Genomic DNA, 26,439 nt, shown 5'->3' on the forward strand with positions numbered 1-26,439 from the left:
TCACTATCATATATATACAGTGAAGAAGAGTGGTGTATCTATACATATATACACATATATAGATATAGATCTATCTAGCTGGCTAGCTATTCACTGCCAACGTGCAGAGGCAAGACACATCTGTCTTTGGGGTTTTATCAGGCAGTTTGTCACTTTTGTCCCGCCTTCCGTGGACTTCCAGCCAATGAAGGGAGAGGCTGTTGTCTAACGAGCCAATACAATGTCAACGCGTTCGGAGGTGCCCAACCATTGGCTGCTTGGACACGTTCCTCTCCGCTCATTGGCTGTGCATGCCGGAAAGGCGGGGAGAGAAGGAACAACCCCCAAAGACGGGGCCCTGCTGGGGGACTGGCCTTGCTGGCCGGGGAGGAGGGCGGCCGGAGGACGGCGGCGGAGGCGGACCAGTCGGAGGCGCCGGGCGTGGTGACGCAGCACTTGCGCCACAGACGGAGGAGGCTGTGGGCCTGAGCGGTCGAGGGAGAGGCTGAGCGATGATGGTGGGGCCGCCCAGGCGGCTGCTGGTGCCGCTGTTGGTGGTCCTGACGGCCGGCGGAGCGGCGTGGGGCTGGGCGGAGCAGGGTGAGTGGCTGCGGGAGCCTGACGTCCTGGCCCTTCCCCGCCCTGGGGCTTGGGGAGGCTTTGAACGGCTGGCATTAGTGTCAGTGGCGAGGATGAGGAGGGTCTCCGGCAGAGGGAAGAGAGAACTACTGCTAGTCTGATCTAGCAGTAGTTCTCTGTTTCACTATGTAGCAGCATCTATAAATACATGGTGCTTTACAATCCAAGCAAAAAACCCATACAAAATATTGGGTTTTAGTCTTCCCATGCTAAGTGTTCAGGCACTGGAGAACCTTGAAGCTGTATTCCTTGTTTCATCAAGATTTGGGATTTGACAAAGGAAGACAAAAGATCACAATCACAGCAGTAATTTTCTGTTGGCTTTTAATACAATTTATTTTGGGGAAACCAACCCTAATATCTCTATATACAACTTTAATATGTGTTCTTTTATGTATTCAGTATCAGTATATGTTTTTCAGATAAAATCTTGTTGCGAGAAGTCCAAGCCCTGACACTTTATTCAGGCCGGAACACAAATTATCGACGGACATCTCCAGTTCTCCAGTTGCAATGCACCGGAGGCACAGCTGGATGTGGGGCATACAAACCTGACGTCGTCCAGTGTTACAACAGAGGCTGGGATGGCTATGATGTACAGGTACATTCACTTTAAAACTTAAATGAATGAAAGCCATTGGCTGAGTAAACTCCATTTGAGGTCTTCCCCTCCTAAGTATGTACAGGTTAAATGACCTCACTGGTGGGTCACAGTCCCATGTGCGCTGGATTGCTTCTGGTTATTTTTGCGGGGCATTCTGGGGCCTGCAGAGGCCAATGGAGTGGGTTGCCGGTCTGTCGTGACCTGGAAGCAGCATAAGGGGGCCCCCAGTAAGGCATTGTGGCACTGCAAGGATCATTGTGTTGTGACGCACCAAGGAGGATGAGGTGGGTTGTGGTACTGAAAAGTTTAAAAAGAACTCTTGCTCTAAAGTCTTTAATATCATCAGTGTTTTTTTTTTTTAATCTCAGTGTTGAGTATATTGAGCCTTGAAGATAATTTGCTGGTATAGCCATTTAGTTATTTGATTTTTCTCTGTAAACCGCTTTGTGAACTTTTAGTTGAAAAGCGGTATATAAATACTGTTAATAATAATAATACTGAAAGCTTTTAATACAGAACAGGGATTGGAAAAAATGAGGCATGTAGAAAGTTCAAATAAGTATTTGCCATTGGATATGGCATCCTGCTGAGTCATCGTTAGGAAAGAAACAAGCAGTGCCTTCCTTTCAGTAGGGATCAGGCATAGACACAGTGCTTCCAAAAGACAGTGATTTGTGATGTAAAGCAAACTGGTTCTTTTCAGGCAAGGGAGGAGGCTGGCATGAACTGCATGTGATGCCTGCTGCTTGACTTGGAACACAAGCTTGGATGCCTCCTTTGCCAATGAATTTTATACTTTATAATACAGTTTCTATGAAAAATTGCTGATTTCTTTGAAATTTCATTTGAGGGCCATTTTTTTAGATGAAGGCTGTATTTAAGTCTAATATATTAGGCATCACTGAGAGTAAGCAGATTTACTGAATATCAATAATGGAAAATTAAAAACCCAGTCCTATCCAACTTTCCAGCACTGATGCAACCATGCCAACAGAGCATGAGCTGCATCCTGCAGTGGGGGGTGGGCAGTAATAGAGGCCTCCTTGAGGTCAGGGAATGCTTGTTTCCTTACCTTGGAACTGCTTTGCGGCTGCATCAGTGCTGGAAAGTTGGATGGGATTGGGCCCTTTGTCAGTGTTTGATGGTTACAGAATTCAAACATTAGACATTCTCCTCTTGCAAGAACTGATGTTCAAATTTCTCAACATTATTTTCGTGTAAAAGCCCTTTGGGAACTGGAACCAACTTGTGGAATATAAAAAATACTGTAACTTTCACATGCAGTTTTTAAAATTTTAAATTCTGTGGTTGGTTTGATTGTGCTTGCAGAAAGCAAAAATCACATGACTCCTGTTTTTTTTTTTTCAGTGGGAATGTAAAGCAGACTTGGAGAATTCATATCGCTTTGGAAAAATTGAAGTAAGCTGTGAGGGTTACGATTACCCAGATGACCCTTACATCTTAAAAGGATCATGTGGCTTGCAGTACACTTTGGAGTTAACAAAGGGAGGACAGCAAAAAACTAACTTCTTTGGTGACAATTACCATTCTACAACATCTCATGATTCATTAGCTTCCGGTGCTGGAGTAGTTCTGATAATATTATTTGGGGTCCTTGTTTATGGTGTCTACAAGCTATTCCTCTGTGATAACCGGCCACAATATGGTTTCGCTTATGGTGACGGCTCTACAGGTACATATGGGCAGGATCATCGAAACCCACCACCACCAGGATTTAATTCGGGAACCTATGGGCAAGCCCACCAAAGCCCACCTCCACCAGGATTTAAGTCAAACTTTGCAGGTGAAGTTTTTACCTACATGGGACAACACGAACATAAAATACTGGCTATGATGCCCAAAAGGGGACTTAATGATACCTGCTGTTGGGGAGTTTGTATAACAAAATTTTAATTATTCTAGTTTATAATAATAATAACATTGAGTTAGGCCTGACTCAAAGCCACAGAAACATTGTTATTGTTGCTTTCCCGCATCTTATGAGACCTCTTTGTGCTTCTGATTTGGCACTTCAGTCTAAAGCACGGGAAACAATATTCTTGAAAAGGGTGTTGTGGATGTGATGTATACTGCACCAGCCGCGCTTCCCCTTCTGCACTGCAGATTGGTGCACGATCACCATGGTGCCAGTTGGATTGTTCTCCATAGATGCGCTCTTCTGTTCCCTCCATGTTGTTCTATACTTATAACTATAAGGGAAGATACATTAATATGTAATGTTGGCAGTGATGGAAGCATAGATGTGATTCCACTTTACTAGTAAGGTGATCTGTCAAATGGTCTTTAAGCTGATCTTTCTCTGAAATGGAGAATAGTAGCTTCAGATAGTTGAAGTGGTGAGCTGCTCAGTCCTCCCCCAGGAGTCATTCCTGCAGAAAATGATACTTTGAAAATGTAGCACGTGAGGGGGGGGAAGGTTGAAAGTTTCTGGTTGTGAATTGTTAAAACAAATACTTAATGAAAGAGCTTTGGTTTCAATTCTTTGTTGTAAGTCTGTATCTTTTTATTTGAAGGAGCTGCTGGGAGTTCCAGTTATGATTCAAATTCAGGGCCTGGATTCTGGACTGGACTAGGTGCTGGAGGGCTACTTGGATACATGTTTGGAAACCGGAGGTAACTTCTATGACTTTCCATTTTTATTTTCTTTTGCCAACAATCCTTCCTGCTTCCATAAAAGAAGGGGGAGAGCAGCTGGTATGGAGGAACAGAAATATCTAATTTTGAATCATAATATTCCTTACAAATTCAGTGATTAAAAGAGCAGCATTTGATTTTAAAAGCTATGAGAAATACTTATCCCATGCATTCGTTCTGTATCATTTCAAGTTTTGTGCAGAATGATCCAACCATCAGTAACTTGGAGATCTCATCATTTAGCACCTAATAGGTTACAAAAGATTGAGTTAATATGGCAAAGTACACTTCAAGCCCATGGCCTGCTATCTACATTGGTCATCAGAGAATGCAGTAGTCAGCTGTCCTTGACATACACCACGCTCCATTAATGATGCAATGAATGCCTCATTAGCTAGCTTGCATCTCTTGTAATTGCCTTGCAATTGCATAACACAGCATCGTTCTGATGAAATCATTTCAGCTTCAGTGTTGGTCACAAAGGCATAAACTGAACTTTCTGGAGGACTTGGTTGTTGAACTGCTTTGGAATGGCAACTTTAGTAGAATCTGTTTCCAATATAAGGAGTCCTTAAAATCTGCTTGGCTTGGCTTTTTCATTAAAAGTCCCATCACGATTGTCCTGCTCTTTGAACTGGTCTTCTGTATTCTCTACTTGAGCATCTGGTATCTTTTTCACATTCTGCTGTCTACAGTATATTTGTTGCATGTAAAAGTGGTCATCTGTCCCCAATTTCAGGTTCTAGTTACTGGGTTTATCTTTTCCCTTTCTCATTTTGATAACATGCACTTTACTTCACTAGTGTTCTTCTGAAGCTTTATTAAGTTCTCTCTGTTCTCTATCCCTATTTTGGTGTTCATGCATCTTTTAAAGTTGCTCTGTATTTATGGGACTATATTTATGGAACTGTTTTTTGTCTTCTCCAATTTAGACCAATTTGGGGATTTATTGTCTAAGGGCGCAATCCAAAGGTGCCCAAGGACCGACGCAAGTCCCTTTCGTTGGCCCAGGAGGGCTACAAACATGCCGTAAGGCATGTTTGCGCCTCCTTAGGAGGAAGCCGTGGCGGTGCGCAAAGAAGTGCCGGCCTGCTGAGGCTGATGCAAGCCTCCATGCCAGCTTCCTCCACGCGGGTTGCGTTGGCTTGCCTGGGCCAACACGAGGAGCAAAGGGAGGCGGGGGAGGCGGGAGGGAGGTGTTCCTGGGCGGGAAGCGAGAGGTGGGGCTGGGACCCCCGTTCCCAGGAAGAACAGAGCAGCTTCAAATAGCTCTGCTGTCCTTGGACTTGTGCTACCTCAAGAGGTGGTGCAAGTCAGAGGAGACCCATAGGGGAAAGGGCGCCTTTCTCAGGAGTAAGGGAAAATGTTTCCCTTTGCCTCTGGTTGAGCCACTCTTGGCCCCTATCTTGAGCTGGATACAGCACAAGCCGCTTGGCTTGCCTGTTCCAGCACAGGTTAGGATTGTGCCCTTAATCAAATTGTAAGCCTCTCGACTAGATCCTCTCTTTTTTAAAAATATGGTTTGTATAGTGCCTAATATTTGGGTGTTTTGTCTGTTTTTTGTGCTTTGCTAATGTTGTCCTTTCTTTATACTTTTTCCGTATGCCCCCCGATGGGTAACTGAATCCTAAACCAGCTCCTGCTGACTGGATGAGTATACACGCCATCACAAACATGCTGTAAAGCAGGTTGTGACAGTGTAGAGGCTAGTGCCGCTGGCGGCGAGGCCTTTGCTGACATCGCAGCAGTGCCCACTGACCAGGATGAGTTCTGAGGTGGGGGAGGATGGGGATGAGGGCAGTTCAGGCCCAGGAGGGGAGCAGGGATGGTGGAGGAGGCCTCCGCTGCATCCTAACGTCTGTCCTAGGTGTGAAAGCCCTACACAGAGCTTCTTGCTTCTGCATCAGTAATTGAGCTGGTGTGGCTTCAAGTAGACCCATAGAGGCTGCTGGTGCTTGACACAAGGCACTCAAGCCCCAGAGGACCTCTGGATGCCAATCTGCCCACATAGGTTGCAGCCTTTTTGGGGCCACCGTATCATGCCATGGGCAGCACAGTTAGGATTGGGCCAGGGGTGTCAAACTTGTTTCAAACCAAGGACCAAATAGCATTTGTGATGCCTGCTGAGGGCCGGAAGTGATGTCATTAGGCAGGAAATGATGTCATTAAACAGGTCATAACCAAAAATAAGCACTTTTTCTCACTTAGAACCTCATTAGCTGCAAATGACAGAAGAGAAAATATGCTGATCTTGATCATATTTCAAGATATGGGAGAGCCAAATTTTCATGTGGGCTGCCCTTTCAGAAGTAACACCTCAGCACTGCTTAGCAGATGAAAGCCTGAGGGCCAGATAAAAAGCTTCTGCGGGCCGCATCCGACCCCCAGGCCTTATGTTTGACACCCCTGAATTGGGCTGTTAGATATTTTTCTGCTACATATGCACTAAAATTTTAAAAAACCTTGTCAGCTTTTCTTGGGGATGCTCTTGTTTATCTTGGTGACTCATTAGAGTTCTTCTGATTCAGTTAATAAACTAGTAAGGGACCAGAACAAATCCCTGAAGGTAATCTATGGGGAAGTGCAGTTTGCAAGGACAATTGTGTTCTGTGAGGCAATGGTTCTCTTCTCAACATGACGCTGAAGTTAAAGTCCACTGGTTTCAGCAGATCACCTTTTCTAAAAGTTACAGTTGTGAATGCAGGAGTGTTTACTGTCCGTTATAGAGATGTAGCTGTAGTATTTTGATGTTATGTTGCTTGTCGCAAATCGTGATACATTCATTGGATTGTATCCAGAGTTCTGGTAGCAATAGATGATCTACTGTGAGCAGAGTTCTGCAGTGTTTATCTAGGCTGGGTAATGGCAGCAGTAGAATTTCTGTCTCTTTTAACCTTCCTTCTTGCCAGCACTCTGCTGCTATCCATGCTTGAAGTGCTGGTTGTTTTCTCTGCAATCGTCTGCTGCTAATTACCATTTGTTTCTCCAGGATATGTGAGGTAGGGTCATTGCCTGATGCATTCTGGAGAAAAAAAAAAAAACAGCATTCCTAGTGGCTGCCAGCACTCCAGGCACTGCTCAAATGACCAACAGGAAAAAAAATATACAAGTCTCAACAATAACTAAAGTAAGCCTCCAAGCAGTTGTTCGGTTTAAACATTATTGCAAGCAGTTTCTTGAGGAAAGAGTTCTGGTTTATTTTCCCCTTCTTTATTCAAGCTTCTTGTACTAGCCCAGCGGAAGTTTTACTCCCAAAGTAAGTCTTTGTGGGGGAGGGGACAAGGGCAATGACATGATCCCAGGGGAGCAAAGAAGGTTGTTTTTACTTACAGATGACCAGCACAATCATCAGGAGTTGCGGGGAGCCCTGTGTAGCTCTCTGCAGGGTTCCCCAATGCTTAGAATGTTCAGAAAATGCAAATCAACGCAAAACCAGAAGTGATTTCTGAAACCTTTTTTAAACATTTCAAGCATTGGGGAGCCCTGCAGAGGGCTACGCAGGGCTCCCTGCAACTCTTGCCGATTGCGCTGGCCATCTGTAACACCCTTGGATCCAGCCCAAGAGTGGCAAACTGGCCAGTCAGTTCTTTGGAGGATGTTTTTGTTTTTTGAAACTGAAATATATTTTTTGTTTTTTAATGAAACCATGAGAAGGTTGGGGAGGAGATCAGTACAGAGCACATGCAAAAGGTCCTAGGTTTAACCCTAGTATCTCCTGGTCGGACAGGGGAAAATTCTTACCTGAAACCTTGGAGGGCTGCTGTCAGTCTGGGCTGACAATATGGACCTAGACAATCCAAGGGTCTGACTCCTTATCGGCCAGCTTCCTGTTCCTAGGTTCACCTGCAATTTGAAGCAGTTGCTAGGTCAGGGGTGTCAATCATAAGGCCCGGGGGCCTGATGTGGCCCATGGAAGCTTTTTATCCAGCTCTCAGCTGCTGAGCAGTGCTGAGATGTTACTGCTGAAACAGCAGCCCACATGAAAATCGGGTTCTCCCATATCTTGAAATATGATCAAGATTTGCATATTTTCTCTTCTATTGTTTGCAGCTAATGAGTTCCTGCAAAAAAGTGCTTGTTTTTGGTTATGGCCTGATTAATGACATCATTTTCTCCCTAATGGCATCACTTCTGGTCCTCAGCAGGCATCATGAATGCTATTCGGCCCTCGGTATGAAACACGTTTGACACCCCTGATTTAGGTAGAAATATGTTTCTTAAGATGAGTCAATTGGGGGGGGGGGCTTCCTATTTCTACTGTGAGTTTTTTTGCAGGTGAGATGCTTCTGGCAAAACTACCATTCCCTTCTTTTGTAGGTTATCTTACTATTTCAAAACCAGTATATTGCTACTCTCAGGAAGATGTGTTCTTGACAGTGTCCACTATAATGCTTTAAAACATTTTTCCTCTAGGTCACCTACACACTACTCACATTCGCCTTTATACAACACATGGGCTGGTCCGTCTGCTCCACCCCCATCATTCCGTTCCTCAAGTGGTTCCTCAACATCTTCAGGAACAAGGGCCACCTCTGGTAAGATACAACATCCATTGCCTTGATATTCCTGGCTGCTCTCATAGAGCATTGCATCAACTTCTCTTCAGGGAAAAGAGTGGTATTTATGTCCTGTTGAAATGAATGTTTACTTATTCTTAAACAGCAGTTCCCAAATTACTCTCCCTGGAAGTTGGGATCCTGTAAGTCTTCTTGGGTGAGGTGTGAAAGCAGTGGTGTGATCGTCAGGATTGTGCCGCTGCTGGGGATCAAACTTTTTTAACTTAACAAGCAAAGTGCAGGCCTCCTGGGGGGTGCAGGAAGTCCATGGATGCCTCAGCGGTGCTCTCCAAGTCTCAGAATTATGGATTGTGTTTCAGGTTATATTAAAGTATATTTAGTTGTAATGCAATATTAATTGTTCTAGTAACTGATTATTATAACTGATTATTATGCACTGTAAACATGGTTTACACTGTGAGGGATTAAAATCTCTGGTTGGATTATTTATATAGCATCATCAAAAGTCCTTGATTTAAATCCATCCTGCTAATTCATTCCCTCACAATTACTACATAGTTCACTGACAATACTTTTTTTTCTCCTTTGTAGGTTTTGGAGACACAAAAAGAAGATGAAGTTTGGCTCCTGAGCAAGTAAATAAAAGCAGTTGTTCAGCAATTCCAAAACCTGTTTAAATCTACATGATGGATGACTTGTTGGAGCCCAACTTTAGATTCAGTTGTACATATTCATATTTCAGCTTTTATAATAACATGTTGTTAGATTTGAGGTAGAAAGGGATGCTGTTTTGAAAAGAAAACAAGAAATGTGCAAAAATTCAATGTGAAGCCATTGAGAAATGGAAAGTCCTGTTGAAAGCAATGAGCCTTAACCTATGTTAACTTATTTAGTTGAAACTCCGGTTGTAAGTGTTCTTGGGCTGCCAACACATGCATTTTTAAAGAAATGAATAGTACTTACTCCTGAGCAGCTAGAGTTCCCTAGAGTTTCCAAGATCCCTTTTTGTGATAGGAGCTTCCTTCCCTGAAATGTGGGGAAGTTTCCAAAGTGGCCTCTGCTGTAGAATAAGGGACAATTGGTAAGGATGAAAAAGGCAGAGAAGACTCAGTGTGTGTGCTCTGCTCATCTAAAAGATTTTCCTTGATTCTGACTCTTATGCCCATGTAAGAGTTGAAGGGAAATTTAGAGATTTAACAATGTTTTAAACAGCTTGGAGCCCAATGCTGTGCTTGGCAGCATGTCTCCATGCCGCCAAGTGCTGTTGCAAACGTGCCATGAGGCACGTTTGCAAGCCTCACCGCCAGGCTCCCACCTGTGCTAACTCAGTGCCAGCTGGTGCTGGGCTAGCGCGGGGCAGTTGCCCAGCTTCCACAGCTTGGCAGTCTCTCAGACTGCTGAGCCGTGGCACGGTAGGCGGGAGCGGGGAGGCAGCGTTCCGGGGAGGGGCGGAGAGAGGACGGGCGGAGGTGTGCCAGGGGCAGGTGGGAGACGTGCCTGGGGGTGAGGGAGGCAGGTCCGCGGAGCTCTATTCCGCAGGATCCAAAGCACTCATGTAAAAGTAAAGTGAGTAGTCCCATTGTGGGGCTGCTTACCTTATCTGGGAGAAGGGGACGAAAGTCCCCTTCTTTCGAGGCGCCTCCCTCAGTAGCCCGAGAGGCACAGGAGCCGGCAGCAGCCCTTCTCGATGCCACCGAGCCTGGGCATCCCAGGCAGCTCAGGATTGGGCTGTTATTCAGTACAATAGTAGATGGCAGCAAATTGGAATTGTGGTCATTGTGGACTGCAGACATATTTCACACTTCTTTAATTTGGTGTTTTAAATTGCACAGAGACTTGAGATACCTCCAGAACTAAAATTCCAATCCAGTTTTGGTAATGCACAATTCGTTGTGCATCTTTAGTTACCCTGAATGTAAATCTACATCCCAGTCTGTATCAAAAGACTCATCCAACCAGGTCAATGAGCGTTTTAATATGGATGGGCGTCGGCATCCAACATCAGCTACTTAAGCAGTAACAAGTTACTACTTCCCAGCACAGATGTGGCCATTACTGATTTGGCATGGTAGGTCAAGGGTGATATAATATGCTCTGAAACCTCTTCCTTTGTACTGTCATTCCTGCCTTTGGTTCTCTTGAAACTAACAATCGATATGGTACCAGTTCCTTTGTCACAACCCTCTTTCCTAACCTTACTGGAAATAAACATTGTGACTGTCATCTTCACTTCCCTCCTCTCTAGAAGTATACATGTTTGTATTTTTAAATTGTGTCTTTATTTTAAATATTTATATCCTGCCTTTCCGTCCCCAAAAGGACTATCAAGGCAACTAACAATTTTTTTCCTAAAGAAAACCACATAAATAATTATAACCAAAAGAACAGACCAAAACAAAACTCCCAGTAGAAAAATTGCAATAAAAAGCCAGCTGAAATTCCCATCTGAAGTCTGGAAAGGACTGGGCTGTATTTCTCCGTGGAGTCAGTGTGACCAACAAGCTCCAGAAAGTTCCCTGGCTGCCCCATTCTGACCAGTTGACATTTCCAGGCCATTTTCAAACCCGTTCCTAAGCAGAGCATGTTACAATAGTCCAGTTGAAATGTGGCTAAGGTATGGGTTACTCTGGCCAGATCTGCCGCCTTCAGGAAAGGGCACAGCAACCAAAGGTGGACAGATACACTCCTGGTCACAGTCACAGCCTAGAATTCCAAGATTAAGGCCAGATCCAGGATCCCTTAATGAGATGGCAACCCTGACCAAACCTGAATGGGCTCCTCTGCTGACCAACAGCCTCTTTGACTTGATTGAATTAATATTCAGTTTATTCACCCACATCTATTCCTTCCCTGTAGCCAGGTATGGCTTCAGAACATTTGTATGTAGCCTTCCTGGTCCCAGACAGGGAGGAGAAATAGATACTGATGGCTAGAGGTGTTTGTTTCTAGTGAGTAAGATAGGTTTACACCCCAAGTCCTACTGAACACAATAGGCTAACTTCTGAGTAAGGTAAACAACACCTTTATCAAACTCTTCTACCAGTGACACTGGACATCAAAAACACCAGTTCCATCACCTTCCAACTATTGAGTCCCTCCTCTTCATTCTCCAGTAAGTTAGGGGAAGCAGAGGTGCTCAGTATTCCATGGGGACAGTGCTGCAAGGCATGTGGATTGTTGTGAGCTAAAGTAATGAAGGCACAAGAATATTAATGTTCAACCTTTGAACCTGCATCCTTCCTACTGCATGTTCCTCCTCACCTGATAACTTTATCATGACATCACTACTCAAAATGGACATGTGAATCACACCCCCTCAGTATTTCTCTCACTATCTGATGTGTATTTGAACAGTATTCTTGTAGAACACCTAAAGAAGAGTCTGGTTCCCACCTCCACCAGTTCTGACAAATTGCAACATCAAAGATCAACAAGCCATAGGACTGTACTTGCGTCATTTTCAAACTGTACTGTATTCCTGGGAACTCTGGAATTCCTCCAAGCTAATCAGGGTTCTTCAATGCAAATATCAGTACTGATGCACAACCACTGAAAAACAGCTTGCTTGTGGCCATCAAAAAGTTCTGATTCTCCCTTTTCTAATTTTAAAACTATGTTTATTCAAGATTTTCAATTAAAAGAAATACAACTAAGGAAAGTGAAATAATGAGACAGATTATCCAAACAGTAATTTACATCATCGACTTAACAGCTGGCAATACATTTTAACAGCACATCTATGTCTACTCAGAAATATCCCATTGTGTTCAGTAGGGTTTACTCCAATGAAATTTACAGGATTGCAGCATACACACACTTCACTGGAAGTAAGTCCCATTGTAAAGGTTAAATTTTGTTGATGAGTATAATAAAGTCATCCTTGACCATTTGTATCTGTGTTGGGCCACAATTCTATGCAAGCATATCTGGGAGTAAGCCCCACAATAAAATGAGACTTCTGAATAAACATGTATAAGATTTCACTCTCAGTTTAGGATTCTTTTCAGTTGTGCAGCCATCAAAAATCCCTGCATTTTGGGGGTATCAAGTTCCAATATCCCTGATATTTCAGGCTCTCCTACCAAACATGAAAACATGAGCCAATCACCCCAATTGTCTATGAGTCAAAGCAACAAATACTACTATAAGTTGACATTGAAATGAACAATGTGGGGCTGACAGTGGGCTGCTATGTCACATCCAAGGGAGGGCACCAGGATGCAGGTCTCCTGTTTTCTGGTGTGCTCCCTGGGGCATTTGGTGGGCTGCTGTGAGATACAGGAAGCTGGACTAGATGGGCCTATGGCCTGATCCAGTGGGGCTGTTCTTATGTTCTTAGTCAAATAAAGCTGTTCTCACCTGGTGTTTTGTGTACTACTTTGGTAGGCATTTTCAAAGGACAAAGCTACAGCAGATAGCTCTTCAAACCAGTGTAACTGATGTAACTTTGATCTGAAAGTACCTGTTGATCTACCTCAGTTCTTAAAGTTGTAGATACTTATGTTTTTTAGTCCTGGTAACCAAGAGTCATTTATACTCTCTTGTGTTCATTTTTTGTTTTGTTTTAATGTTTATAAATCTCTATGGCCTCTATAAAACCAAGTGTGAAACTGACTGTGTTTGCTTAAAACCCATTTTGTGCCAGAACTTATTTGTTTCCCCATCCTCTGGCCCCAGCAGTGTTGCCACAAGAGGAGGTGCATCCCACCTGGTGACTAAGGGCCTAGCCCTAGTCCTATCCAACTTTCCAGCACTGGTGTGGCCACAATGCAGCCCTGAGGTAAGGGAACAAATGTTCCCATACCTTGAGGAGACCTGTGTGACTGCCCCCCCCACTGCAGGATGCAGCACATGCCCTGTTGGCACTGCTGCACGGGCACAGGCAAATTGGATAGGATTGGGCCCTAAAGCTGCAACCCTAAACTCAATTTCCTGGGAGTAAGTCCCATTGAGCTTAATAGGACTTACTTCTGAGTAGACCTGCTTAGGATTGTGCCCCTAGTCCTTCCTGGCCCCAATAAAGGAGAGGCAGAAACAAATGGGGCTTTGCTGGTCCAACAACTAGGCCTCAGAGTTCAACAAGGGGGGGGGTCATCATCCAGGCAGTCCCCACCCCCGTCACACACCCGTCCTCAGGCAGCCTGCCCAGAAGGCTGGCACCACTGGCCTGACTGCCTTAGGAAGCCCTAGGCTCTCCCCTTCCTTGGCTTCTCTCTCCCATCCCCAGCATCAGCTCCACCTGGAGAGCCTTGGGGTTAAAGGGCCAGCTTTGCCCCAGCCTAGGGAGGCCCTCATCCTGCGAGGAGCAGCCAACCCTGGGCCTTGAGGGCCTGGGAGCCAGTGGCAGGCCTGGACGTACAGCCAAGCATTGGCCAGTAGCATAACTACGGGGGGGACACGCGCTGTGTACGCTGACCCGCCCCCTCGGAGCCATTAAGCATGGCTCGGCCTTTGTTTACTAACAGTGAACCCCCAGCTGAGGCAACGGACTTAATCTCCGTCTCATCATGCCATTGGTCCTTTTTGTCCCGCCTTTCGTGGGCTTCCAGCCAATGAGGGGAAAGGTTGTGCTCCGACGTGCCAATAGAACCGTAGACGCATTCGAAGGTCTCCAACCACTGGCTGGCTGGAACACGTTCCTCTTCGCTCATTGGCTCCGCGTGCAGGCAAGGTAACAAAATCCAACGACACGGCTCTGCTGTTGGCAGTCTGCAGCTGGCCGGCGAGGAGAACCGTTGTTGCGGTGACGCAGCCGCAGCACTTTGGCCGCCGGCGGGGCAGATGGTGGGCTCGAGTGGGCGAGTCTGGGATGGTGGGGCCGCTGAAGCGGCTGCTGGTGCTGCTCTTGGTGGTCCTGACGGCCGGCGGAGCAGCACGGGGCTGGGAAGAGAAGGGTGAGTGGCTGGCTTAGGCAGGAGGGCAGCGGGTGGCTGAGGGAGCCTCTCCTCCTGGCCCTTCCCCGCCCTGGGGCTTGGGGAGGCTTTGAACGGCTGGCATTAGTGTCAGTGGCGAGGATGAGGAGGGTCTCCCGCATAGGGAGGCCTCCGGCTGCCCCTGAGGCAGGAACACTCGTTGCTGGGGGGCAAGCGGTGGGGTGTGGTCAGGGTGACCAGATGAAGCCATAACTCCAAAAGAGGACCAGGCACCACAAAATGTAGGACATGACAAGACAAAAAGCTAAAAATATTTGTATCCTGACTTCATGAGATTAATTTAAAAATAGTATTACTTATTGTGAAATTTAAAATGATGTTGTGTATAATTTAGTACATATAGGGTACAATCCTAAGCAGGTCTACTCAGAAGTAAGTCTTATTTTGTTCAATGGGACTTACTCTTGGGAAAGTGTGGTTAAGATTGCAACCATAATTTATTAATAGTGAGGAGACTCTGCACTGCCTGCTCTCAGGGAAAAGGGGGACATTTAAGTTCTTTTCCAGGATATGAAGCTAAAAAAGAGGACATGTCCTGGAAAAGGAGGATATCTGGTCACCCTGGGTGGTGTGAAGGTTAGTGGTGTGGCAGCCTGCTTTCTTTTATGTCACTCAGTACCAGTGTATGTTCTTTCAGATAAAATTCTTTTGCAAGAAGTCCAAGCCCTTACCCTTTACCCAAGTGAGATCACAAACTCTCGGCGGACAATTCCAATTCCCCAGTTGCATTGTGTTGGAGGCACTGCTGGATGTGTGGCAAACACACCTGAGGTTGCGCTGTGTTACAACAGAGGCGGGGATGGCAATGATGTACAGGTACATGTGCTTTAAAACTTGAATGCAGTGAAAGCCATTGTCCTTGGCTGAGCAAATGTGGTTTGAGGTCTTAAGCATGTAATGATTAAATGGCCAGGTGTTGGCAAGCGAGACAAGCTGAGGGATGGAGGCAAACACGCCTAGCACCAGCAGTGTAAAAAAGACATCTGTGACATCCAGACTGGGAGTTTCATGGGGTGGGGGGTTCAAAGTGAATCTGCATTCCTCCATAAGCTGGAAAGACCCAGTACTGTCAAAAGGGTCTTCAAAGGATTCGCCTTTACCTAGAAATCACTCCCCACATCCTTTCCAACCCCCACTTCACTAATTTGCATGCCTTACTAGCTGTATAAAAATAAACATCTCTTGTTTATGTGTTAGAGTAACTTGTTTGAAATAAAGGGGATTTGTGCAAACTACTGTTCTGGAGGAAATTGGCTTGATGACTGCTTCTCTAGCTACAAGAAGGAACTAACAGAATACTCAAAAGTCTTAAGAGTATACACTGATGGTATTAATAACGGTGTTCGATATATATTGAGATTTAAAGATAATTTACTAGTATAGTGAAAGCTTTTAACATAGTACAGGGGTTGGGGGAAAAAAAGTGGGGCATGTAGAAAGTTCAGATAAGTATCTGCCCACATCCTGCTGAGTCATCACCAGGAAAGAAACAAGCAGTGCCTTCCTTTCAGTAGGGATCAGGCCTACTGATCCCTACTACACAGTGCTTCCAAAAGACAATGATTTGTGATGCAAGGCAAGCTGGTTCTTTTCAGGCAAGGGAGAGGACTGGCATAAATTGCATGTGATGCCTGTACTTGACATGGAACACAGAAACACTGCAATGTAATCACGTAATTTTAAAAATTTTAAAAGGTTTGATTGTGCTTGCAGAAAGAAAAAAGGTCACAACTCCTGTTTCCCTTTTTCAGTGGGAATGTAAAGTAGAGCTGGATAATTCTTATCGCTTTGGAAAAGCTGTATTAAGCTGTGAAGGCTACGATTCCCCAGATGACCCTTATATCTTGAAAGGATCGTGTGGCTTGCAGTACACTTTGGATTTAACAAAGGAAGGACAGAAAACGTTTGGGAATGGTTCCAATTCTACAACTTTTGGTCCTGAAACAATTTTGATAATATTATTTGGGGTCCTTGCTTATGGCATCTACAGGGTCTGCTGCTGTAATCACTGGCCACACCATCAAAGAAGACCACCGCCACCAGGATTTAATTCAGGTACCAATGGGCAGGGCTACCAAAGCACACCTACACCAGGATTTAAGTTCTACTGTGCAGGTGAAATTCTTACCTGCATGCAGCAACAAGAAGAAAAAGTACTGGCTGTAATGCCCAAAAGTGGACTTAACGAGAACTGCTGCAGGGCAGTCTGTATAATGTATTTATTAAATATTTATATTTATAATTATTGGATTTGTATTTTGCCTTTTTCCCCGAAGGGCACCCAACAACAAATAACCTTGTAAGCTAGACCAGACCTGGAGCTATATTATTGCCTGTCGCTTTCCCATGATTACTTGTGCTTCATTCCAAAAGCACTGGAAACAATACAGGTGTGACTCCTTATCCATGGGGGTTCTGTTCTGGAACCCATTGAGCAGTGCTATTCAAACTGGGGTGTCGTGAAGCTGCAGCCTGAGGGGCCCTGGTCTCTCCCCCTTAAGGGGTGGGGGCAGCCTAGAGGCGGGGGAAGGCAGCCCCCCAGGATCGCACTGCTTGGGGGGCTGCAGGGGCTTTGGTGCACTTACCCAAGCCTCCTGCAGCCTCCCTGGGGTGCAGGGAGACCGGCGAGACTTCTGGGAGGGCTCCCGACAGCAGGGAAAGTAGATGCGGAGTGATTGTGCCTCACTTCCTGGGGATTGTGCTGTCTCCTCCCCTGCCCCTGCAAAGACTTACTGGCTCTCACTCTCTCCCAGAGAGTTTGAGAACCACTGCCATTGAGAATAGCTGAAACTTTTGATACAGGTCCAACTGTCCCCATGTCCTGGACCTACGGAAGCAAGGGGAACCCAGCTCTGCTCCCCTCTAGAGGGGTTTCTGAGCCCCACCAAGGCCCCAGATGTCCACCTGCTCTGTCCTACAGTATAATAGCCTCAGTTGCAACTGCTAATATGCTCATGGATGGGATGGGGTTCCATGACAGTTAAGACATTTTGCCTCTATGTTGTATAGGGAGGTTTTAAAATTTGGGAAAGCTGGTATGGGGGTGTTAAAAACATTCGAACCCCTGAGTACTAGATCCCAAATGGTTCTGAACCAGTTCACACATTCCAACTCTAAAGATTCAGACATAGGCATGATTTGCATTAATGTGTGAGCCAACCTGTGGTGTGGTTTCCCAGCAAAATAATTCCTTGAAGTTCTTAACAGGCTAGATTCAAAACCTGAAACTATTGGAGAGCAGTCCTTGTCTTGAGCAGTCTTGTTGGCATCCTTCAGTCTCGGAAGACTATGGTGTCACGCTCTGAATGGTGGTTTTAGAACAGAGTGTCTTCTCCAGTGCGTGAAGCCTGGGTAAAGTAGGTATGGAGGATAGGCTGACCTCCTAAATTCCTGGTGTGCCACACCAGTGTGCACCAGCAAAGTGTGCCACACCAGTGCGCCACACCACAGTCGCACATTATAAATGTGCTGAAGAGAGTGTGAAGAGGAGTAGAGACTTGTAGAGACTGCTATAGAGAGTGTGAAGAGGCATCCCATTCCCCCTCCACCAGTTCTGAGAAATGGATCATATCAATTGATCAACAAGCCTTAGGAATATACAGTATGTCAGTCATTTTCAAACTGTACTGAATTCCCCGGGAACTCTGGAATTCCTCAGAACCTAATTGGGGTTCTTGGTTCGAATTGTTGGCATCCTTCAGTCTCGGAAGACTATGGTATTGCGCTCTGAATAGTGTTCTGCAACAGAGTGTCCTCTCCAGTGCGCGAAGCCTGGGTAAAGTAGATATGGAGGATAGACTGTTACCCATGCAGCAAATCTCCCCCTCTCCACGTCGCTGAAATGGTCCAATGGAAAGACAGAAGCCAATACAGTTGGTTCCAGCGGCATCGCAGGAGTTGCCAGAACGTGACTGTGTTCAGCCCTGAACTGCCTCAGGGACTCCGGCTCCGGATTTTGCCTCGAGGTTGACTCCCAAAGCCTTTTCCATAACTGGATGTAGCCACAAGGCAGTGGAGGTTTGGGATCAGGGTTTTCCTTCTCTCAGATGAGCTGCCTTCCCAGGCTGACGAGTCCCATCTACCCGGTGACTGAGCAGTACACAACACACAATAGCTGTTTATTTAGCCAATTCATACCCAATAAGGGGCACTCGAAGCAACTTAACCATACAGCAGGTGGTATTTGCATTGCAGGTTATTCTACATGCATGTGAAGCATGGCTGCTGCTATAAGACCCATGCAACACTGCTCTGCCTGACCTAGCCCCACCAGAGGTGAACATAAGCAGAGGCAATGGTAAGGCACAACTGTGCAGCAGCCCAGAACTTGTCCTTAGAAAGAGGTGCTAGTTGGAGAAGCAGAATGCAGAATTCAGGAGAGACGGGCAATCAGTCACTAGAGAAATCTTACCCTTGTACGAATGACTGTGTGCTAAGCTGCTCAATCCTGCCCCAACAGTCATTCCTGCAGAAAGTGTACTTTGAAAAAGCAGCATATGCAAGGGGAGGTTGAAAGTCCTTGGTATGATCTGCTAAAACAAACACTTCATGAAAGAGCTTTGGCTTCTTCAATGCTTTCAGTTTGCATCTTTTTTTTTTTAAGGAACTGCTGGGATTTCCAGATATAATTCAGATTCAGTTCCTGGATTCTGGACTGGACTACTCGATGGATGGCTATTGGGATACTTGGTTAGCCCCTTGAGGTAACTTCTATGACTTTCCATTTTTATTTTCCTTTGTCATCAACCTTCCTGCTTTCATAAAAAGCAGGAGGAGAGAGGCTGGGATAGACACAGAAATATATAGTTTTGCATCATAATGTTCTTTACAGATTCACTTGTAAAGAAAAGAGCACTTGATTTTAAAGGCGATGAGAAATACTTATCCCATGTATTAATTCTGCATCTCTTCAAGTTTATATAGCACTTGGTAAGGCACAAAGAGTTGAGTTACTTAGCAATATACATTTCACCCACAGCCTGCTATCTGTATTGGTAATCGGAGTATACAGTACAGTGGACCTGCTGTATCTGCGTAGCTTTCACTGTACCCGTAGCTTTCACTTCTCCATGGATAGGATAGTGATTTATTTTACTATCTGTGGATAGAATTTCATTATTGTGGATTTCACTATCCTCTGTCTGGCCTTTCACTATCCAGAGGAGGTCCCTTGAGTATTAGAGGGCCCCGAGACCCTCTGCAGGTGTCATTATCTGCAGGGGCCCCTGGAATGGAACCCAAGCAGATAACATGGGCCCACTTGTAATTGATTCTCTTTAACATCTCCATTAATGATGCAATGAATGCCTTATTAGCTAACTTGCATCTCTTGTAATTGTCTTGCAATTACATAATACAGCATCATTCAAATGAAGTCATTTCAGCTTTAGAGTTGGTCACAAAGGCATAAACTGAAGCTTCTGGAGGACTTGGTTGTTGAATTGCTTTGGAATGGCAACTTTAGTAGAATGTTCCCAATATAAGGATTTCTTAAAGACTGCCTGGCTTGATCATTAAAAGTTCCAGCTGGATGACTGTCGATGCTCTTCACTCTGGTCTTCTGTATTCTTCACTTGAGCATCTGGTGTCTCTTTTGCATTCTGCTGCCTGCTGTGTATTTTTTTTTTTGCATACAAAAGTGATCGTCTGTCTCCAATTTCAAGTTCTAGATACTGGTTTATCTTTTCCTTTCCACACTCTGATAACATTCCCTTTGCTAGCCCTCTCCATTCTCTTCCCCATGTGGGTGTTCATGAATCTTCTCTGATTTGCTTTATATTTATGGAATGCTTTATATTTATGGAATCTTCCCCATTTGGGAAGATTCAGGTAATTTTCTCAAGTAGCCTTAAAACCAATCTGTTTGAACAACTTTATGCTTGATTGTTTTGCCTTCTGCAATTTACACCTCCAATTTACGTTCCTATTTATATCTACGCAGAAGTCCAATTGAGTTCAATGGGGCTTACTCCCGGATAACTGTCTGTAACTGTTAGGGACTGATCCTAAGCACTCAGCATCTGCCCTCTGCTGGTGCTGAGTGTTGCAAACTTACCATAAGGCATGCCCGCGACACTTGGCTTCTGCTTAGCACCAGTTCATACTGAGCCAGTGCTGGCTGGAGGACCACCACATGCCACTTGGAGCAAAGGATGATCTCTGGGTGGCAAAGAGGTGAATGGGGGTGGAGGCATTTTTGGTGGTAGGGAGGGGGGAGGGACCTGCAAAACTCTGCTCTGCCAGATCCTGAACTCGGCATTGGGCCTCTCAGCCCAACATGTGGCCTCAGCTCTGTGCTAGCTAAATAGCTGGCACAGACTTGAGTAGTCCCATTGCAGCATCTGCTCCCTTACCTGGGGGAAGGGGATGAATGTCTCCTTCTCTTGAGGAGCTGCTTGAGGCTACCTGGCACACTCAGGATGCAGCAGTCACCATTTTGGCACTGCTGCTCTCTGGGCATCAGGCAGCTCAGAATTGGGTTGTTGGTTCAGTTTGGAGATTCACTGTCTAAATCAGTTGTTCCCAACCTGAGGTAAATGTACTCCCAGAGGTACTTGCCAGGACCTTTAGGGATACTTGAAAAAGAATTGAATAATGGAGAAAAGATGCAGGTATTCTATGGTAAGGCCACACCTGGAGTATTGTGTCCAGTTCTGGTCGCCGCATCTCAAAAAAGACATAGTGGAAATGGAAAAGGTGCAAAAGAGAGCGACTAAGATGATTACGGGGCTGGGCCACCTTCCTTATGAGGAAAGGCTCCGGCGTTTGGGCCTCTTCAGCCTAGAGAAGAGACGCTTGAGGGGGGACATGATTGAGACATACAAAATTATGCAGGGGATGGACAGAGTGGATAGGGAGATGCTCTTTACACTCTCACATAATACCAGAACCAGGGGACATCCACTAAAATTGAGTGTTGGGCGGGTTAGGACAGACAAAAGAAAATATTTCTTTACTCAGCGCGTGGTCGGTCTGTGGAACTCCTTGCCACAGGATGTGGTGCTGGCGTCTAGCCTAGACGCCTTTAAAAGGGGATTGGACGAGTTTCTGGAGGAAAAATCCATTATGGGGTACAAGCCATGATGTGTATGCGCAACCTCCTGATTTTAGGAATGGGTTAAGTCAGAATGCCAGATGTAGGGGAGAGCACCAGGATGAGGTCTCTTGTTATCTGGTGTGCTCCCTGGGGCATTTGGTGGGCCGCTGTGAGATACAGGAAGCTGGACTAGATGGGCCTATGGCCTGATCCAGTGGGGCTGTTCTTATGTTCTTATGTTCTTATGTTCTTATGTTCAGGTCTGTATCTGAATGACTTTCAAGGCTGGCAAGGCAAGGAAAGAAGGCAGCTAGCTGGCTGCCAAAGCATCAGCAACTGCTAGTTTCTGGTCATCAGTTTGTGTATTATCAGATATGGAGCAGTAGTTGCAGACATATGCATTTGAAATAACAGCAACTATATTAATTACAAACATTTTGCTAATATTAGGGTTACAATATGTGGAAATGGGCTGCCAAGCGGTACACAAGTGAAAAAGAGGTTGAGTCACTGGTCTAAATCAAATTGCAAGTCTATCAGCTAGATCATGTGTTATAAAACTGATTTGTTGCCTAGGATTTTTTAATGCTTTGCCAGTATTGTCCTTCTCTTTACACTTCAGCCTGATGCTGAGGTCAAAGTCCACCTATTTCAGCAGATCACCTTTTCTAAAAGTTAGTTGTGATTGCACAAGTGTTCACTGTCTTTCCATTGAGATGTAGCTATAGTGTTTTGATGTTGCTTGTCACGTATCGTGATGCATTAATTGGGTTGTATCCAAAGTTGTGGCAATGACAGGAGATCTACTGTGAGGAAAGTTCTGCAGCATTTGCCTAGGCTGGGTAATGCCAATAGCAGAATTTCTCTTTTTTAACCTTTCTTCTTGCCAGCACTCTGCTGCTATTCATGCTTGAAGTGCTGATTGTTTTCTCTGCAGTCAGCTGCTGCTAGTTACCATTCGTAGTTTTTCCAAATGAGGTAGGGTCATTGCCTGGTACTGTGGTTTTCTTCAGAATGCGTTCTCAGTGGCCGTTGGTGCTCCAGGCACTGCTCAAGTGACCAAAAAAGTTCCAACAATAACTAAAGGGAAGCCCCTCCAAGCAGCTATTCCTCCTGTTTGGTTTAAACATAATTACAAGGAACTCCTTGTGCCAAGAGTTCTGTCTTTTCTTCCCACCTCACTCAAGTTTCTTTTGCTGCCTCTTCCACAAATGCAAGGACCTTTCAGCACACTGGAGAGCATCTTTGGATCCAACCCAAGAGTGGCAAACTGGTCAGTCAGTTCTATGGCAAATGTTTTGGTTTTTTGTTTTTTTCAAACTGAAATGTATTGGCTTTTTAAAAAATGAAACCACAAGAAGGTAGGGGAGGGGCTCAGTACAGACCACATGCAAAAGGTCCTAGTCACTGGTATCGCCTGGTAGGGTAGAGGAAAACTCTTATCTGAAACTTTGGAAAGCTGTTGTCAGCCTGGGTTGACATTACTGACCTAGATGATGCAAGGGTCTGATCCCTGTTCCAAGGCTCTGTAAGTTAGTTTTGTGTGCTCCAAGGTTCACCTGCAATTTAAAAAAAATCACTGAATGACTATATAGCAATATGTCTCCTAAGATGAATTGATTTTTTTTTGCCCTTTTTCTTCTTTGACTTTGTTGCAGGTGTGAGGCACCTGGCAAAACTACTGTTGCTTTATTTTCTAGGTTATCTTTCAAAACCAGTGTATTCTCAGGAAAATGTGTTAACAGTGATGGCTGTAATGCTTTAAATCATTTTTTCCTCCAGGTCACCTACATTTTACTCACGTTCTCCATTCTTTAATACATGGACTAGTCCAAGTGCCCCACCCTCAGCATTTAGTTCTTCGAGTGGCTTTACAACACCTTCAACACCTTCATCAAAGTCCACTTCTGATGAAACAAAGTCCACTTCTGGTAAGGTACAAATTCTATTGCCTTGATTTTTCTGGCTACTGACAGAGAATAGCATCAACTCCTTCTGTTCAGAGAAAAGAGTGGTACTTATGACCTGTTGATGCAGACATTTGCCTATTCTAAAATATTTTATCCAACCTTTGGTTTAAAGCCTCTCAAGGCAGCATATAGTGTTTTTATTATTTAAAACATTTGTATTCTGCATTTTCTTCTTTCATTAGGGGAGACGCTCAAGGCAACTAATATATTAACAGAGGACAATAAAATATCAGTAGAAACTCAACCAACAACATTAAACATCCCTAATCAAACTAATAAGAATATTGGAAGAGTAAACTAGAGGAAAATGAGTAGGTTAGATAAAGGCTGGTCGGTCCTGGCCCAAGGGCTGAATTCGGGGTTCGGGCAAATCTTTCCCTCCTTTAACCAACAGTTGAAGTTCTTGCATGCTGTGGGACTTCATGCCCCCAGACCGGGACAACACTTTGGGCAGTCGCGTCTTTGCAGAAATCTGGGTGCAGTGTCCACCTGGGCATTGAACCATAGACACAACTGGCCAGAGTATTGCATTGTCCCGATCTTGGGACATAAAGTTCCGCAGCATGCTGGAACTGTAAGTACTGGTCACGCCAGGAACCACATTCCTGGTGAGCAGTGGTCATGACTTTAACCCGGTGGTGCCCAGATTAATGAAAAATTAGCCCCAAAGGGTGAATGGAACAAAAACATTTTCAGCAGCTGCCAGAACAATGGTATCATTGGAGAAGATTGTCTAGCGTGTCACCACTAAGCATGTCTCTGCCAATGGTGAGACATTGTAAAAAATTCTCTGTTGATCTCAGGCAGTGTCATACAGAGGGAGGCAGTTCTTGGAGCACAGTAATGCCTCCTGTAATGTTATGGGTATGTTACTAGAAAAAAGAGTGTTGTGTGAAACAGTGCTACAGGAGGTAGTTGTAAGACTGTTGTAATGTAGACTGTACTTTCCAGTGTACTAGGTCAGAGCCTGCTGCATAATTGACTACTGCTGCCATCACTCCTCTTACATTGCAGTAGTGGAAAATGATGGGATGCATTACTGCTAGTAGGGTGAACCAGAGTGTGACTCATCCCTGGGAACTACAGGTTTCTTGTTGAAGATTACATCTAAGGTAGATTGTCTTGCCCACTGTTTCATCTTCTGAAGCATTTCCCAGCAGCAAGTGATAGGACCCCTGCTAGTCAGATTTGACACTTACAGCCAAGAGTTATACAGTGGGTCGTCTTTATCGGTGGATCTGGCATCCACAGATTTGATCCACCATGGTTTCCAGACCTGCATCTGAGGACCCACAGTGTCCGGGAGGTATTTTCCAGAGGTTGTGTCCAGGAGTTCTGAACATTTTAGGCTCCAGAGCCTCAATTAATTAAGCCCATTTAACTCATTGGGTTGTATCCCAAGTTATCCTTTCAGTCATATAAGGTAGCTTGAGCAGATGAAAGTGGTAGCGCAAGGTCCTGCACTAAAATTGTTAATTTTGCATACAAAACAGCATAAAACACCACTTTTTTCATGTGCACTTCTTAGGATATAGCCCATGAGCACACATTGTTCTGGATAACCTTGTCTTCAAGGTTAGTGATATTGTTTGTTGTCCTTTCCAAGTCTACAGAGAGAACCAGACTTCCATTAATTTCATAATTGTCACACTTGTAATAAAATGTTGTAGTGCCAATGAACGTGGGTTGCATGACTAAAAGTTCTGGATTATGCTTCAGGTCATATAAACTGTATTTAGTTGTAATGTAATGTAATTAGTTGCTAGAACAATTAAAATATTAGACACTTTATTGCATAAACACATGGTTTACAATGTGTGTTATTGAAATCATTAGTTGGATTATTTATATAGTATCATCTACCTTGATTTAAATCCATCCTGTTAATTCATTCTTAAAATTACTACACTGTTCACTGACAATACTTTTTCCCCCCATTATAGGTAAAGGAGAAGGAACAAATGGTAAATGAAGTTTGGCTCCTGAGCAAGTGAATAAAAGCAGCTGTCCAGCAATTCCAAAACTTGTTTCAAGTTTGCTGGATAACTTGTAAAAAGCTAGCTTTAGATTCAGTGGTACATATTCATATTTTAGCCTTTTGAATAACAGGTAGCCTTTTAAATTTGAGGTAGAAAGAAATGCTGTTTTGAAAAGAAGAGGAAAAAGTGGATGCAAAATTTAAATGTGAAACGATTGAGACGTAGAAAGTCCCATTGAAAACTATGAGCCTTATATTATATTTTCAGTGCTTGCTAAGTTGTCTGTGAACCATCGCAGCCATCCCTGCGCCAGCTCAGAGTGCCACAAAAGTGCCATAATGCATGTTTATGGTTACCAGATAGCTGGCTGAGCCAATGTGAAGGCCCACACCAGCCTGCCTAGCGCTGTATCCCATCATTGCACTGGCTTGCACAGGTAAGCTTGTGCTGGGTGGCACAGGGGCATGGCGAGGATGGCAAGGAGACTGTGCTCTTGGGTGGGGGAGGGAGATTGGGCATTGGAGGAGGTGGAACTGGTAACCTAACCCCATTCCTGACTAGTCTGTAACACCAGGCTTCCCAGATTTTCTAAGAAATGAATAGGACTTACTCCTGAGCAGCTGGAGTCCTCTAAAGTTTCAGAATTCCCTTTTTGTGATAGGCATTTCCATCACTGAAATGAGAGTTTCCAAAGACTGGGACTTGCCAGCAGTAAGTTTCCTACTGAACAGGGCAAAACTGAATGGGAGGGAGGATGGCAGCCTGGGGGGTAGTTGAGGCCTAGGAAAGGGGTGAGGACGACAGCAGAGGTTGCTGCCACATCCTAGCTCCCTCTCCTGCCTCAAAATCCTGAACGGGTCTCCTTGGCTCTGTGGCAGTGATTGAGCTGGCACAGATCTGAGTAGATCCATAGGGCCTGCCAGGGTCTGACACGGGCTAAGGGAACTGATGTTTCCTTACCCCGAGGAGACCTCCGGCTGACTTCCTGGCCCTGTGTGATACAGCAGCGGCTGGTTCAGTGCCACTGTACTACAGGGTGGGCAGCCCACTTAGGATTAGGCAGCCTGACTCCAATCCAGTTTTGGTAATGCACAATTTATTGTGCATCTTTTGTGATCCTGAATGTG

General features: G+C 44.9%; 2 protein-coding genes across 4 annotated transcripts; both read left to right on the forward strand.

Moving 5' to 3' along the window:
* Positions 1 to 354: 354 nt before the first annotated feature.
* Positions 355 to 12,377, forward strand: SARAF (store-operated calcium entry associated regulatory factor). The gene is made up of 6 exons (XM_066617885.1): positions 355 to 579; positions 1,041 to 1,219; positions 2,591 to 3,026; positions 3,757 to 3,856; positions 8,291 to 8,412; positions 8,986 to 12,377. The coding sequence occupies exons 1-6, from the start codon at positions 492 to 494 to the stop codon at positions 9,009 to 9,011; spliced, it is 951 nt and encodes a 316-aa protein (XP_066473982.1). The 5' UTR covers positions 355 to 491; the 3' UTR covers positions 9,012 to 12,377.
* A 1,746-nt stretch (positions 12,378 to 14,123) lies between these two features.
* Positions 14,124 to 26,069, forward strand: LOC136641467 (store-operated calcium entry-associated regulatory factor-like). 3 transcript variants are annotated; one of them, XM_066617281.1, is made up of 6 exons: positions 14,124 to 14,288; positions 14,965 to 15,143; positions 16,079 to 16,382; positions 18,931 to 19,030; positions 23,146 to 23,294; positions 25,277 to 26,069. In XM_066617281.1, exons 1-6 carry the CDS (start codon positions 14,204 to 14,206, stop codon positions 25,303 to 25,305), a joined length of 846 nt encoding a protein of 281 aa, XP_066473378.1. In that variant the 5' UTR covers positions 14,124 to 14,203; the 3' UTR covers positions 25,306 to 26,069. The 3 variants fall into 3 exon arrangements, with proteins under 3 accessions (XP_066473378.1, XP_066473379.1, XP_066473380.1); XM_066617282.1 differs by lacking the exon at positions 25,277 to 26,069 and adding an exon at positions 24,293 to 24,715; XM_066617283.1 differs by lacking the exon at positions 25,277 to 26,069 and adding an exon at positions 24,285 to 24,300.
* Positions 26,070 to 26,439: the final 370 nt, after the last annotated feature.

Source organism: Tiliqua scincoides, chromosome 2 (assembly GCF_035046505.1).
Source record: "Tiliqua scincoides isolate rTilSci1 chromosome 2, rTilSci1.hap2, whole genome shotgun sequence".
Classification (NCBI taxonomy): Eukaryota; Metazoa; Chordata; class Lepidosauria; order Squamata; family Scincidae; genus Tiliqua; species Tiliqua scincoides.

Coding starts and splice junctions, on each gene's coding strand:
- SARAF (XM_066617885.1), top strand. CDS start 492: ATGATGGTGGGGCCGCCCAGGCGGCTGCTGGTGCCGCTGTTGGTGGTC. Junction 580..1,040: donor GTGGGGCTGGGCGGAGCAGG/GTGAGTGGCTGC, acceptor TATGTTTTTCAG/ATAAAATCTTGTTGCGAGAA. Junction 1,220..2,590: donor GGGATGGCTATGATGTACAG/GTACATTCACTT, acceptor TTTTTTTTTCAG/TGGGAATGTAAAGCAGACTT.
- LOC136641467 (XM_066617281.1), top strand. CDS start 14,204: ATGGTGGGGCCGCTGAAGCGGCTGCTGGTGCTGCTCTTGGTGGTCCTG. Junction 16,383..18,930: donor GCCACCAGGATTTAATTCAG/GTACCAATGGGC, acceptor TTTTTTTTTAAG/GAACTGCTGGGATTTCCAGA. Junction 23,295..25,276: donor TGAAACAAAGTCCACTTCTG/GTAAGGTACAAA, acceptor CCCCCATTATAG/GTAAAGGAGAAGGAACAAAT.